The sequence below is a fragment of the Equus asinus genome, chromosome 16, assembly GCF_041296235.1.
Source record: "Equus asinus isolate D_3611 breed Donkey chromosome 16, EquAss-T2T_v2, whole genome shotgun sequence".
Classification (NCBI taxonomy): domain Eukaryota; kingdom Metazoa; phylum Chordata; class Mammalia; order Perissodactyla; family Equidae; genus Equus; species Equus asinus.
In genome coordinates this window covers 41,312,416-41,327,787 of record NC_091805.1, presented here as the reverse complement: position 1 = coordinate 41,327,787, position 15,372 = coordinate 41,312,416, and the positions used below count along the sequence as shown (strand labels likewise).

The window sequence follows — 15,372 nt, the reverse complement described above, 5'->3', positions numbered from 1 at the left end:
TTCCTTTTTCTCTGCAACCTCTCCAACATTTGTTGCTATTAGTTTTAGATATTTTTGTCATTCTAACGGGTGTAAGGTGATATCTTAGTGTAGTTTTGATTTGCATTTCCCTGATGATCAGCGATGATGAGCATCTTTTCATGTGCCTATTGGCCATCAGTATATCTTCTTTGGAGAAATGTCTGTTCATGTCTCCAGCCCATTTTTTGATTGGGTTGTTTGATGTTTTGTGGTTGAGTTGCGAGAGTTCTTTATATATTATGGATATTAAGCCTTTGTCAGATATATGACTTGCAAATATTTTTTCCCAGTTAGTGGGTTGTTTTTTTGTTTCAATCCTGTTTTCATTTGCCTTGAAGAAGCTCTTTAATCTGGTGAAGTCCCATTTGTTTATTCTTTCTATTGTTTCCCTTCTCTGAGAAGGCATGGTGTCCGAAAAGATCCTTTTAACACTGATGTCAAAGAGTGTACTGCCTACGTTTTCTTCCAGAAGCCTTATGGTTTCAGGTCTCACCTTTAGGTCTTTGATCCATTTTGAGTTTATTTTGGTGAATGGTGAAAAAGAATGGTCAATTTTCATTCTTTTACATGTGGCTTTCCAGTTTTGCCAGCACCATTTGTTGAAAAGACTTTCTTTTCTCCATTGTATGCCCTCAGCTCCTTTGTCAAAGATAAGCTGTCCTAGATGTGTGGGTTTATTTCTGGGCTTTCAATTCTGTTCCATTGATCTGTGCACCTGTTTTTGTACCAGTACCATGCTGTTTTGATTACTGTAGCTTTGTAGTATGTTTTGAAGTCAGGGATTGTGATGCCTCCCGTTTTGTTCTTTTTTCTCAGGAGTGCTTTAGAAATTCGGGGTCTTTTGTTGCCCCATATGAATTTTAGGATTCTTTGTTCTAATTCTGTAAAGAATGTCATTGGGATTCTGATTGGGATGGCGTTGAATCTGTAGATTGCTTTAGGTAGAATGGACATTTTAACTATGTTTATTCTTCCAATCCATGTACATGGAATGTCTTTCCATCTCCTTATGTCGTCATCCAATTCTCTCAGAAAGGCCTTGTAGTTTTCATCATATAGGTCCTTCACTTCCTTAGTTAAATTTACCCCAAGGTATTTTATTCTTTTTGTTGCAATTGTGAATGGTAATGTATTCTTGAGTTCTTTTTCTGTTGGTTCATTACTGGAGTATAGAAATGCTACTAATTTATGCAAATTGATTTTATACCCTGCAACTTTGCTGTAGTTGTTGATTACTTCTAAGAGTTTTCCAATGGATTCTTTGGGGTTTTCTATGTATAAGATCATGTCGTCTGCAAACAGCGAGAGTTTCACTTCTTCCCTCCCTATTTGGATTCCTTTTATTCCTTTTTCTTGCCTGATTGCTCTGGCCAGGACCTCCAGTACTATGTTAAATAAGAGTGGTGATAGAGGGCATCCTTGTCTCGTTCCTGTTTTCAGGGGGATGGGGTTCAGTTTTTGCCCACTGAGTATGATGTTGGCTGTGGGTTTGTCATATATGGCCTTTATTATGTTGAGGTAGTTTCCTTCTATGCCCATTTTGTTCAGAGTTTTTATCATAAATGGCTGTTGGATCTTGTCAAATGCCTTCTCTGCATCTATTGAGATGATCATGTGGTTTTTATTCCTCAGTTTGTTGATGTGGTGTATCATGTTGATTGATTTGCGGATGTTGAACCATCCCTGTGTCCCTGGTATGAATCCCACCTGATCCTGATGTATGATTCTTTTGATGAATTGCTGAATTCTGGTTGCCAAAATTTTGTTTAGAATTTCTGCATCTATGTTCATCAGTGATACTGGCCTGTAGTTCTCTTTTTTCGTGGTGTCCGTGTCAGGTTTTGGTATCAGCGTGATGTTGGCCTCATAGAATGTGTTAGGAAGTGTTCCATCTTCCCTAATTTTTTGGAATAGCTTGAAAAGGATAGGTATTAAATCCTCTCTGAAAGTTTGGTAGAATTCCCCAGGAAAGCCATCTGGTCCTGGGGTTTTATTCTTTGGGATGTTTTTGATTGCTGTTTCAATCTCTTTCCTTGTGATTGGTCTGTTCAAATTGTCTGCCTCTTCTTGAGTGAGCTTTGGGAGATTGTAGGAGTCCAAGAATTTATCCATTTCCTCTAGGCTATCCATTCTGTTGGCATATAGTTTTTTTGTAGTATTCTCTTATAATCTGTTGTATTTCTGCAGAGTCTGTTGTTATTTCTCCTCTTTCATTTCTGATTTTGTTTATTTGAGCTTTCTCCCTTTTTTTCTTTGTAAGTCTGGCCAGTGGTTTGTCAATTTTATTTATCTTCTCAAAAAACCAGCTCTTTGTCTCATTGATCCTTTCTAATGCCTTATTCGTTTCAATAGTATTTATTTCTGCTCTGATTTTTATTATTTCTCTCCTGCTGACTTTGGGCTTCATTTGTTCTTTTTTCTCTACTTCAGTTAGGTGTGCTTTAAGGTTGCTTATTTGGGATTTTTCTTGTTTGTTAAGATGTGCCTGTATTGCGATGAATTTTCCTCTTAATACAGCTTTTGCTGTATCCCATATGAGTTGGTATGGCATGCTATCATTTTCATTTGTTTCCAGGTATTTTTTTATTTCTTCTTTAATTTCTTCAATGATCCATTGCTTGTTCAGTAGTGTGTTGTTTAGTCTCCACATCTTTGTGCCTTTCTCAGCTTTTTTCTTGTAATTAATTTCTAGCCTTATAGCACTATGATCTGAGAAGATGCTTGTTATTATTTCAATTTTTTTAAATTTGTAGACGCTTGCCTTGTTTCCCAACATATGGTCTATCCTAGAGAATGTTCCATGTGCACTTGAGAAGAATGTGTATTCAGCTCTTTCAGGGTGAAGTGATCTATTTATGTCTATTAAGTCCAATTGTTTTAGTTTTGTCTTTTAACGCCACTATTTCCTTGTTGATTTTCTGTCTGGATGATCTGTCCATTGATGTGAGTGGGGTGTTGAGGTCCCCTACTATTATTGTGTTGTTTTTAACATCTTCCTTTAGGTCTGTTAATAGTTGCTTTATGAATCTTGGTACTCCTGTGTTGGGTGCATAGATATTTATAAGCGTTACTTCTTCTTGATGAAGTGTCCCTTTGATCATTATATATTGTCCCTCTGTGTCTCTTTTTACCTGTCTTATTTTCAAATCCACTTGGTCTGATATGAGAATTGCAACATCTGCCTTTTTTTCCTTGCTATTTGCTTGAAGTATTGTCCTCCACCCCTTCACCCTGAGTCTGTGTTTGTCCTTGGGGCTGAGGTGTGTTTCCTGGAGGCAACAAATTGTTGGATCGTGTTCTTTAATCCATTTTGCCACTCTGTGTCTTTTTATTGGAGAGTTCAATCCGTTCAAATTGAGAGTGATTATTGATGCATGTGGACTTAATGCTGTCAATCTGTCGCTCATTATCTTGTTTTCCTGTGTTTCTTTTCCTGTGTGCTTTAGACTACCCATTTAATACTGCAATTTCTTATGCTGGGTTTCTTAGATTTTTCCTTATCTATGATTTGTGACTCTGTTCTGTACTTTATTTTAGTGTCTACCTTGAAGTTTGTATTTAGAATCTCGTGTATAATAGACTATTCTCTGGTGGTCTCTTACCTACTTGACCAATACTGATTTAGACCCTTTGCTCTTCCCCTCCTAAATAATTATTTTCATTTTTTTATTCCAACTCGTCTTATTAACTTGTAGTTAGACTGCTAAGATCGTCCTTGTTTTGGTAGTTTCCTTACTTTTACCCTAATGCTATAATTGAATATTTGCTATCCTGTTCTGGTTCTATCCATCGGTCTCCCTAGTCTGTGGATTGTGTCCCCTTTCTCCCTTTTTTCTTTTTTCAAGTATGAGAGCCTTCTTGAGGATTTCTTGTAATGGAGGGCTTTTAGTTACAAATTCCCTTAACTTTTGTTTGTCTGGAAAAGATTTAATTTCTCCCTCATATCTGAAGGAAATTCTTGCTGGATAGAGTATTCTTGGCTGAAGGTTTTTATCCTTTAAAGCTTTGAATATATCACTCCATTCTCTTCTAGCTTGTAGGGTTTCTGTAGAGAAATCCGCTGACAGTCTGATAGGGGCTCCTTTATAGGTTATTCTCTTTTTTTTCCTTACTTCCCTGAGTATTCTCTCCTTATCATTCCTATTTGCCAACTTTACTACTATGTACCGTGGGGTAGCTCTTTTTACATTGACAAATCTAGGAGATCTAAAACCCTCTTCTACACACATTTCTCCGTTGATCCCCAGATTTGGGAAGTTCTCTTCAATAATTTCGTTAAGCACACTTTCTGCTCCATTTTCCTTTTCCATATTCTCGGGAATTCCTATGATCCTTATGTTCTTACTCCTCATTGAATCCATTATCTCTCGGAGATTTTCCTCATTTTTTTAAATTCTTAGTTCTCTTTCTTCCTCTGTCTGGCGCCATTCAGCCTGTCTGTCCTCGATTATGCTCATTTTCTCCTCTATGTTGTCTACACGGGCATTCAGGGAATCCGTATTCTGTTTTATCTGGTCCATTGTGTTTTTCATCTCAAGTAATTCTGTTTGATTCTTCTTTATGATTTCAATCTCTTTTGTGAAGTAACTCCAGAACTCGGCTTATTTCTCTATCTTTCTCTCTACCTCATTGAGTTTTTTGATTATAGCTGCTCTGAATGCATTATCACTTAGTTTACCTAATTCCAAGTCCTCAGGACTTAATTCTGTGTTTTTATTGTTTTCCTTCTGGTCTGGGGCTTTTATAAATTGCTGGATGGTAGAGGAGTGGTTTTTTCGCATGGTGGTAGCATTCAGTTGCAGTTACAGCCTGTTGCCACTAGATGGGGGTTGAGAGCAGCATGTTAGCTCTCCGCCTTGGGGCAAGATGGCTGTGCCCACTGGCTTTGCTGGGGGGGAGGGGCTGTTACTCACACTCGCTGGTCTGGGTTCAGATCAGTTCTGTTCTCTGGTCTCCCAAGGCCCTTGATTCATAGGGTCCCCACAGATGGAAGCTTTCCGCCCCCATCAGCGGGTCTCCACTGAATCAGCGGCAGGAGTCCTGGATGATCCCCCGGTCGCGCGGCCCCTCCCCGGCTCCTTCCCGACCCGCGCCGCAGCGATGGCAGACTCCAGGGGAGGGAGCGATGTTCTCACCTACTGTTCCAGCGCCTCCGAAGGTGTAAAGCTAGGTTTATGATCTCCGCCTTCTTGGTATTGTAGGTCTATAACGAGCTGGCATTACGTTCTCTGAAATTCAGTTCTTCCAATCTTTTGTTGTATTTTGGAGGGGAGAGAATCCCGGGTCAGTTCACCCCGCCATTGCTCCGCCCACCCCAAAAAGCCTGGCTGTTTGTTTTTTTAAGTCTCTCCCTTACTCTTAAAAACTTAAACCTTGCTTTGCTTGCCAGCAAACTTAAGAGAGATAAATATTTTAAATACTAGGTTAGAAGTGTCTCAAATGTATGTCTATAGTCTGGAAGCAAATCCTTTAGTATCTATCAGTTTAATTCTTTTATAAATCTCTTAAGCAATACAGGTTTAGAGAGTTAAAGGATAAGAGATATCCTTTAATAACGATAATAGCCCTTCTGAAAATTCTGAATACAGTCACGTGTTGCTTAATTGACGAGGATACATTCTATAAGATATGCGACTTTAGGAGATTTAGTCGTACGAACATCATAGAGTGCACTTACACAAACCTAGATGGTGTAGCCTACTACACACCTAGGCTGTATGGTACTAATCTTATGGGATGACCGTCGTATATGTGGCCCATCATGGACTGAAACATCGTTATGCGGTATATGACTGTAAACTGCTTGAAACTACTTTTACGTTAGAAAAAGAGCTATGTTGATTTCTCTATGTCATCTGACATTAATACAAATAACACAGAGAAAAACTAAGAAGCCGAGATTTGACCAGAATGCAAATAAAAACAGAAAATACAAAATTAGTTTAACAATATTTGGTTTAAGAAAAAATATTAAGTATTATAATTATCACATGTTTGAATCTTTTTAATCTATTAAAATTACTAAATTAAACATAAAATTTTACAAAAATGCCTAATTTTCATTTTTAATACTATGCTCAAGCAGTAAATCTTAGCTGAAAAATGCCAATTTGGATTTAGAGATTATGATATCAAATAAAATGTAGTATGTATACACACGCACATATATACACACTCATAAATGACACACAGATACAGTAAAATGGTTCCTTGACAGAAAAGACATTTCATTTAGCTTTCTATTTGACATTACTTTTAAAGTAAATATGCTTATATCAAGTTAAATCAATAATAGGTACCAAATTGGTAAAACTGTGCCTATACTCAACAGCCATCCTATTTAGTTTTCCAGTCTTCTAATCTTTTTCAATAAACTACATTGACAAGACACAGATACTTTTGGGTGTGTGATTCAGAATAATTACAGCCTAATCAGTTTGAATATGGTTTCCACACTTCAATAAACACAGTAGTGGTCCTAGTATTCACTCTTAACATAAGTGAAAAGTCAAAATCCACCTGTTTAAATGTAGCTTTGTTTTAGACGTAGTTAAGGAAGTAAATACACCAAAAAAGCTTCAAAGCAGTGAAATTATCCATTAACTTACAAGGTCAAGATATTTTTAATAGATTATGACTACAGGGGTAAGAGAAGGATAAAGTTTCTGAACAAAAAGGTAGAGGGGCTTTAGGTTTCTGGTACCTACATAAATCATTAAATGCGTGTATCCTATCCTGTTTGTATATGCCCTTTATAAGCCCTTCAGGTTACACTTACTTGTATGTATCATTCTCAATTGGCAATAGATCATATGCCATTGCCTGAAAGGTCAGTTCGTGCAGAACAGTAGACACAGGATCAAAGCCACGATCAATTATTAGGAGCTGGGAATGAGTTTTGCCCTGGAATAACAAGATAAAATTATCTTAGGAAACTTCAATTTCTTTGTGTCAACATGTTTTTAACATCTTAGAAAACAAAAGCTGACTCTTCTAAGTTCTGTCCCTGCCCCCCACGAAAACACACAAAAAGAAACAAAAAAACGGCTAATTACCTTAAGAATGTGAAATTATATTAAAACAGAAAAATCTGAGTGGCACAATAGAAGAAAAAAACAAGATTACAAAACCAAAAGCTTTCATAATTAGATTAAGGGGCTATGCACAATGATACTGTGAAAATTCCTTTAAAAACGGTAACATCTGGCTTGCACTAAATCTATTTTCTTAAAAATTCAGCTCCATAAACATTAAAGCTGATAAAATTATGAATAGTAGCTACTACTTGAGCTCTTTGTGCTATACATTGTGCTAAACAAGAAATACATATATTATTTAATTCTTATACCAACCCTGTGAGACAGTATGTATTATTATCTCCATCTGACAATAAGGGCATTAAGGCTTAAAATTAAGTAACTTGCCCAAATCACATAGCTAGTAAGTGGCAGAATGGAGAGTTAAACCCAGGTCAGCTTTACTCCACAGCCTACGTTCTTAACAATTGTGCTACTTTAAAAGATTATATTGATGCCAGATAAGATGATAAATCATAATGAAGGCCTTGTCATCATTAACTCACAAATGGCACTAATCATTAAAGAGTGAATAATAGTGCTGGAAAAATTGTTAATATCAGTATCTTTCATACTTCATTTTAAAAAGTAATAAATTCTTTGGATTATTACTCAAAGTAGTAAGAGATAACTATAATCATTACACAATACTTCCTATTTATTTACATATAGCAGAGGTAAATTACATAGACTAGATCTTCAAAAAAATTTTTAAATTAACCATTCACTCATTTAAATAAACCTTGAGATAGTACGATATAGTGGTAAAGAGCACAGCCTGTGGAATCAGATAGATCTGGGTTTGAGTCCAGCTTGACCACTTTCTTGCTGTATGACTCTGGAGAAATCGCTTAACTTGTTAATATCTCAGTATTCTCATTTGTAAAACAAAATATAACTAGAACCTCTGCCTTATAAGATTATTGCAAAGATTAAATGTAATAATATCATGAAACATTTAGCACAGTGCCTGGAACTCAGTAAGCCCTCAACACTACATCTAAGTTATGAGTCTTCAGAAAGACGAATAGGAAAAAAATAATGCAATACAAGTGCTATATCAGGGCCTGGGGTTATGACAGTATGTGGGAGGATGCATCACTTGACCTGAATAGTCAAGAAAGGCTTCAAAAAAGAGGTGACACTTTATCAGGCCCTTGAATGGAGGAAAGGTATCAAGCATTTGTAGGATGTCTAATTTCTCAAAGAATGGAAAGAACAAGTTTGTTTTTTGTGGATTTTGCCTTTTTTCATTGAAATCATGAAGAACTAATAGGATATTTATTAATATATTGATTGAATATCTCTTCATTCAACACATATTTGTTGACTGTCTATGTGTCTTCAGCGACTGTCTTCATAACTACAACCAGAACAGCTTTCACTAGACCTCCGAAACAAAAACTAATACTTTCTAAAGTTCTAAACTAACCTTACATCTAAGCTTACAACTTCCATTCTAGTCAACTTGTTTCTCTGTGAATTTTGCCTTTTCTCTATGCCTCTGCCTAAAGAATCCTGTTATCCAAGCAATAAACTCCCTCTTCTATAATGTTATACTCACTCTTCAAGCTCAAGGGCCTCCTTCCTCTAGGACGCCTTCCAAGACTCCAGTTGGAGTAAGACAGCCCCCACCTACATTCCCATTGCATTCTACGTATTCTCTCATTCCACCTATCACAGAGCATTGTACTTGGTGGCTTCCTTGCCCATCTCCTCTTCCAAACTATCAGCAGTTCCTTCCTTTCATTCTTCAGCTACTGCAACATGGCTTCCTAGCTTTCCAGTACCAGCTCTGTCAGTCTCCTCAGGCTCTTCATTCTCCAACCCAAGCCTAAATGCTGGTATTCCCCAGGTTCCAACCTTAGTCTTTGATTACTTTATACTATCTTCATAAGATAATAACAGCTGCCATTTATTAAACTTCTACATGTGCCAAACACTTACATGTTAACTCATCTAAGTTTCATGCCAACCAAACAAGCTACATATTATCTCATCCATTTTACAGATGAAAATACATCTCAGAGTAATTTGTCCAAGGTCACAGATTAGTAATAACAGGAATAACTATATTTATTTATTTTTATTTTTTTTAAAGATTGGCACCTGAGCCAACAACTGTTGCCAATCCCCTTTTTTCTCCTTTCTGCATTTTCTCCCCAAATCCCCCCAGTACACAGTTGCATAGTTGTGTATTTTAGTTGTGGGTCCTTCTAGTTGTGGCATGTGGGACACTGCCTCAATGTGGCCTGACGGGAGGTGCCATGTCCGTGCCCAGGATCCGAACCATTGAAACCCAGGGCCGCCAAAGCGGATCTTGTGAACTTAACCACTTGGCCACGGGGCCAGCCCCTAACTATATTTATTAAATAACTAAATTTATTACTCAGTGGCAAGTATTATCCTATGAACTTTACTGTATTAAGTCATTTAATCCTCTCACTCATTTATAAAATACGTATTCTCTTATTATCCCCATTTTATTGATAAGAAAACTTAGGCACAGAGAAGTTATATAATTTTCCCAACTGACATATCTATAAATTAAATGGCAGAGCCAGGAATTGGACACAGTGCTTACTTGAGAACCCATATCTTCCCCACTAAACCACCCTGTCTGTTAAGGTTTCCACGACCATCTATATTAACGAGTCCCAAGTCAATACTGGGGATCTGTGTTAATGATTCCCGACTCAATACTGGAAAATGAACAAACAACAGTGTCTTTGGCTTATAAAGAAATAAGGCACACTTTATGCATAATCTCTGTTTGCCTTTTATACATTACCTTTATTAGGCTCTTTTCATCAATCTTGTAGTAGTTTTCAAGTTTTTTTTCAACAAGCTGGGCAAGCTTACTGGCATTATCTAGAGGTTTACTAGAAAGGGAAAAAATGTTCAAACAATTATTTTTCTTTCAAGACATACTTTACAATATCATAAAGTTGAATTCTAAAATTAAACCATGTAACTTATTTTTATTTACTAATTTATTTTTTTGAGGAAGATTACCCCTGAGCTAACATCTGTGCCCATCTTCCTCTACTTTATATGTGGGATGCTGCCACAGCATGGCTTGATGAGCAGTGTGTAGGTCCACACCCGGGATCCAAACCAGCGAAACCTGGGCCACCAAAGTGGAACATGAGAACTTAAACACTGCACCACCAGGCCAGCCTCCATGTAATTTATTAATTTAGAAGATATTATAAACATGGAAAAGCTCAGATAATATATCAAATACAATGCTATACCAATTTGTCTGTATTTACAAATGTAAACCTTATCATGTGTACTTCAGATATTTATAATATAAAGGAAATAAAATATTATAAATAAAATTGCAGCTCCCTTTATTCCCCTCCCAATTCCTGGTCTTCTCCCCTACCACTATTCCCCCACCAAGGCAACCACTATGATGAATTTGGTGTGTATTCTTCCTGTCATTACTATTACATATTTATAGTTCAACATGTTTTAACAGTATATGTTTTTACTGTTATATACATATTTGAGATCTTTGTTGACACATTTATCCGAATTTATTTTTAGTTCTATATAGTATCCCATCATATGATTTTACTTGATATGTATTCATTCTCCTAAAGATGGACATTTAAGTCATTCTCAATTTTATACTATTGCAAACAACATTGAGACAGATATCTTCAGACATATATCTCCATTTACATGTTTCTCTAGATATATTACATCTAAAAGTATAATTGCTGGGTCACAGAGTATGTACATTTTTAACTTTTCTAGATATTACCATTATTAACTCTCCAAAGTAGTCAACCAATTATCCCGCCCACTAGCAGTGTGAAATTTTCCCACATTCTCCAACATTTAGCCAACTTTCCAATATAGTCTCTTGCATAAAATCTTGTCTATGACTGTATTCTAAAACGATAAAATTGTATTCTAGATTGTAACTTCATGACCAGCGGCATTAGTGTAACTTTCAAGTCTACAAGAAAAATATTGGAAAAGGCTCTTCAAATAGCACGCCAATCTCAAAAATGGAGGGTCTCATTGTGAGGGCTTCAAAATGTTAAAGAATCTTTAGGTTTTATAGCTTAAAAATAAATAAAGCAGGAACTACAAGGAATAATTTATTACATGATTTGCTTTAAAATATTTTCAAAAGGAAATAATTTCACGTTAGAATTGCACTTTAAAAGTCCCTAAGACATACAGTTATACTTTGTGAAAGAACAGGTAGGATTTTAAAAGCCTAGATTATTATTTAACTAGTACAGTAAGTCAAAACGGGTCCCTAGGTGAGCTATTAAATTATAAACTGGTTACATTTACTCATTTCCCTGAACACAGCCAATCACCAAGAGCAGAAGCTTGAACAGAGACCGAACTCTAGCAGAAGATAAACCACTTAGCTCAGCTCCACTGAGTTCAGAATGTAATTAGCATTTCATCTACAAGGAAAAGAATGTTTCCAACATCTGAGGTATGAATAAAGAGCTTGTCTGTTAACATCTGAATTAAGGAGATTTACTATTTACTATAATTTTTCTAAGTAATTAATAGTAGATTTTCTAAATGGTTAAGGATAATGTAACTTGAATGTAAAGCACTACATGAGTTTGAAATTAAACAATTCAGTCAACTAACTTCACAAATGCCAACATTTCAAGAATCTTTTAAAAGAGAAACGTGTGATAATATTATTAGCAGTAGTACAGTGTATTTACTATTACCATTTTATTAATGCCATGCACTATTCTGAGTGCTTTACAGATATTAACTCATTTAATTCTAACAACAACCTCATAAAGTGGGTACTATTACCATTCCCATTTCACAGTTATATAAGGAAACTGAAGGCAGACGACTCACACAGCTAGTAAGTAGCAGAGATTAAAATCCAAGCTGTCTGGCTATACAGAACAACATGGATGACTTTCAGAACATAATGCTGAATAAAGAAGACAGAAACAAAAAATACCATATGATTCCACTTATACCAACTTCAAACTCAGGCAAAACTAAAATATGCGTTAGAAGTCAGGATAGTAGTTACCTTTGGGGAGTGGGAAGGAAGTGGTGACTAAAAGGATCATGAGGGGAGCCTCTGAGATACTGTTTATGTCTTACTTCTTGACCTTAGGGTTAGATGGGTATGTTCACTTTGGAATGATTTATCAAGCCATATATATGTAATTTATATGCACTTTACAGTAAAGCTTATTTTTAAAAAGAAGGAAATAAATAAAGGTACACAGTGCTAAAATCAAACTTCACCTCTTAAAAAAGCCCTGACATCTATTTTAAATGGCCACTGGGATTAGATACTATACATACTTAGACACCATAACCAGTACCCAGATAACATCGTCATTTAAATTTGGTGGAAATTTAACAAAATATTAAATGTAAAACTGTACCCCCATAGGACAAAGACATTTCCTCTAAGCATTCTTTAAACTCATGAAAAAATACGTCCATAAATCATACTAAATTTAAGCTCTAAAATTTAGTAACAGAGGCTATTAGTCACTCTAAAGTTTAAACCTTAAACGTAAAATCTCCTATATGTACAGTATAGGTTTACAGGGAAAATAAATTCTGCAAACCAATACACAAAAGCACAGAGACATTTCTTACCTCTATACTGGAGAGAAACAGAAAGCATAACCTATACAGACACTACTGAATGTCTTACCTTTTATATCTTACTCCAGGATTTTCATCCAGGGTAGCACATACTGTAACTATCTGCTCAGCCATCGCTTCCATTATGGCATCTTTTCCATTTGCATTACTAGGGTCTGGACTGTAACAGTAATAGAATGCATCTGGTACATCAAGAGTATATACCTAAGTTAGGCCAAAAAAAGTGACCTTGTCAATTTGGAGACTTGATTAAAAAAAAAATCTCAAGAAAAATGTGGCTATTATTTGGGACATTAAAAAAATACTTGCACTAACCATGCTGTTTCCTGAAACAACTGTGTCTTTACCTTAATCAAATCTCATTTTCTCTGTCATCTTGATTTCATCCTTTATTTCTTTTCTCTCTCTCCTTTCCTGCTTAGTCTACCTCTCTCCTTCAATTCTTGTTTCATATACAGAGTGTACTGTATGCTTTTCACTACCTGTGCAACAGATGAAGGAATCTGAGGCAGTCAAACTAAAATAAAAATCTAATACCTAGCACAAAGAATACAACAAAGCCAAAACTGGTCTGTATATTTGACGTACATTAAAAATCCTAACCCATTAGAGAATAACCTAGAAACTTTCCATAGTTGACATATATCTTCACTTCTTTAGCTTATACTCTTCACATCCTTAAAATAGAAATATACTTCCCCAAAAGATATGCCACTGTGCCAGACATAGCATTGGTCTTACCATATATACAGTGAAACCTCACAGATGTATTTCTTCAACAACAAAAGCATTTACTTACGTGTGAAAAATTGGATTAGAGATTTACTATTATTGTGTTATTTGAACAACACAAAAGAAGCAGCTCTCTATTTGGGGTTGAGAGTTCCCCCCGATAAAATAATTTTTGGTTTTTTTTAAACAATGATAGTTATCCCTCTTAGCCCAGGATAATGTATTGAGTGTAACAGAGGTGTGTAATAAACATCATAGGTTAACTAATGAATTATGAATAAACTTCCCTGCATTTCTTTTCATACAAACTCATTCACTTCTCTGAACATAACTCACCAACTGCAGCAGCCTGAGCACGGACTGAGATTTAGCTACAGCTAATTTACTTATGTTTGTGCTGCTCAAAGCCTTGGATGCTGTATTAACTACCAACAAGCACCCTATACAGCTGGACTGTGGCTTCCTCATAGTCTACTATCCCACTGCAGTAGATAATACTATTTCTTCAAAAATATTTACTGCCTCTCCCCCCAGGGCCTCTCCCTATGGGAGTACACTTCCCACTCTCTGATGTCAGGCTTGGCTATGGTCATTGGTATGTGAGTAGAAGTGAGATGTGTCACTTCCCCACAGAAGCTTTAAAAGCCAATTTGTGGCTCCACCACCTCTCTTCCCTCTTCTATGTCCCAAACAGCAGCTACTCCTTCAGCCTCAGTCCCAGAATGAAGACGACGTAGAGCAAAGCCCCAGTCAGACCACGATGGACAATGAGATGAATGAGAAATAAACTCTGTTATTGTAACGCACTGAGAGTTGGGAGTTGTTACCACAGTTTAATACTCCAATGAACCAAAAAGAATTTTGGAGCTGCTTTTCATTCTACGCTCACATTTCTTCCCTTTCCCTCCTTCTCCTCCTTCTCCCCACTTTCCATCACCACCATTACAGGTTCCTTTAGACTATTACCAAATGCTTTCTTCATCTTTGTGACCCACAATCAGCTCCTTAAGTACAGACATCCCCCCAACTTTCGTCTGCTTTTCTTGCAATCTATAGCTAACTTAGTTCTTTCTACCTAGACACCTTCTAGCACTCTCTCCACTAACTATACCAGATTCTGTACTCCCTAAGGGTCCACTGTAAACAAACTCTCCTATATTCTTGAATGCTTTCCAACTGCCTTAACATATATGCGATAGCATTAATTACCTTAAACCCTCTGAAAGAGAGAGCTTTCTTTAAACCCTTTGACTCATGGATTTAGGAGAAGTGAGTCAACCTCTTTCCTTTCCAAGCAACTTCATGGCTCAATGTCCAACTTTTCTTCTTTAGAGCACTATCATATCCGACTTCACCAATCTGTCCCCAGTGATCTCCTGAGTTCTACTTTTCCTTAAAGACTTTAGGACTAGTCCCACAATTTTCTGCACCAGCCCATTTTCTACCATCATTCTTGATGAGACCTAGAGGTTCCTACAACATGGTCCCAGCCTACCTAAAGAGACAGCCGATCTATCATACCTTTATCCCTTATAATCCATATTCCTCCTGCTCCTTTGCACTTTTCTGCTTCTGTATCTTTACACTCAGGCTGTTCTCACTTCCTAAAATATTCTTTCCCTCTTCATTACTATCTTATGAAATTCTATCCACTCTTCAAATGTTTTCCCATTCTCCTAGTAAGAATTAATCTCTCTTCTCTTGTGGAAGACTGCAAGCTGCCTCCCAAAAATCATTCTTTCCTTACTCTTCAGCGATCATACCAATTCTTTGGGAAAAGCAGCCACATGCCCAGCCAAAAGACTACCTTTCTCTTTCCTATGCACTTAAGCAGCAATGTGACTAAATTTTAGCTAATAGGATATAAATGAAAATTATGTACTTCGTTCTTTCTCTCTTTCATCCT

The 15,372-nt window shown here is 36.5% G+C and overlaps 1 protein-coding gene across 1 annotated transcript in view; it reads right to left on the bottom strand.

Annotated features, from left to right (window-relative positions):
- STXBP3 (syntaxin binding protein 3) overlaps positions 1-15,372 on the bottom strand; it is a 62,483-nt gene that overhangs the window by 24,173 nt on the left and 22,938 nt on the right. The window contains exons 7-9 of the mRNA XM_070486955.1: positions 12,784-12,938; positions 9,889-9,979; positions 6,800-6,924 (exon numbers count right to left, since the gene is read on the bottom strand). Of these exons, the coding sequence (XP_070343056.1) occupies positions 6,800-6,924; positions 9,889-9,979; positions 12,784-12,938 (371 nt within the window). The remainder of the gene's footprint in view (positions 1-6,799; positions 6,925-9,888; positions 9,980-12,783; positions 12,939-15,372) is intronic.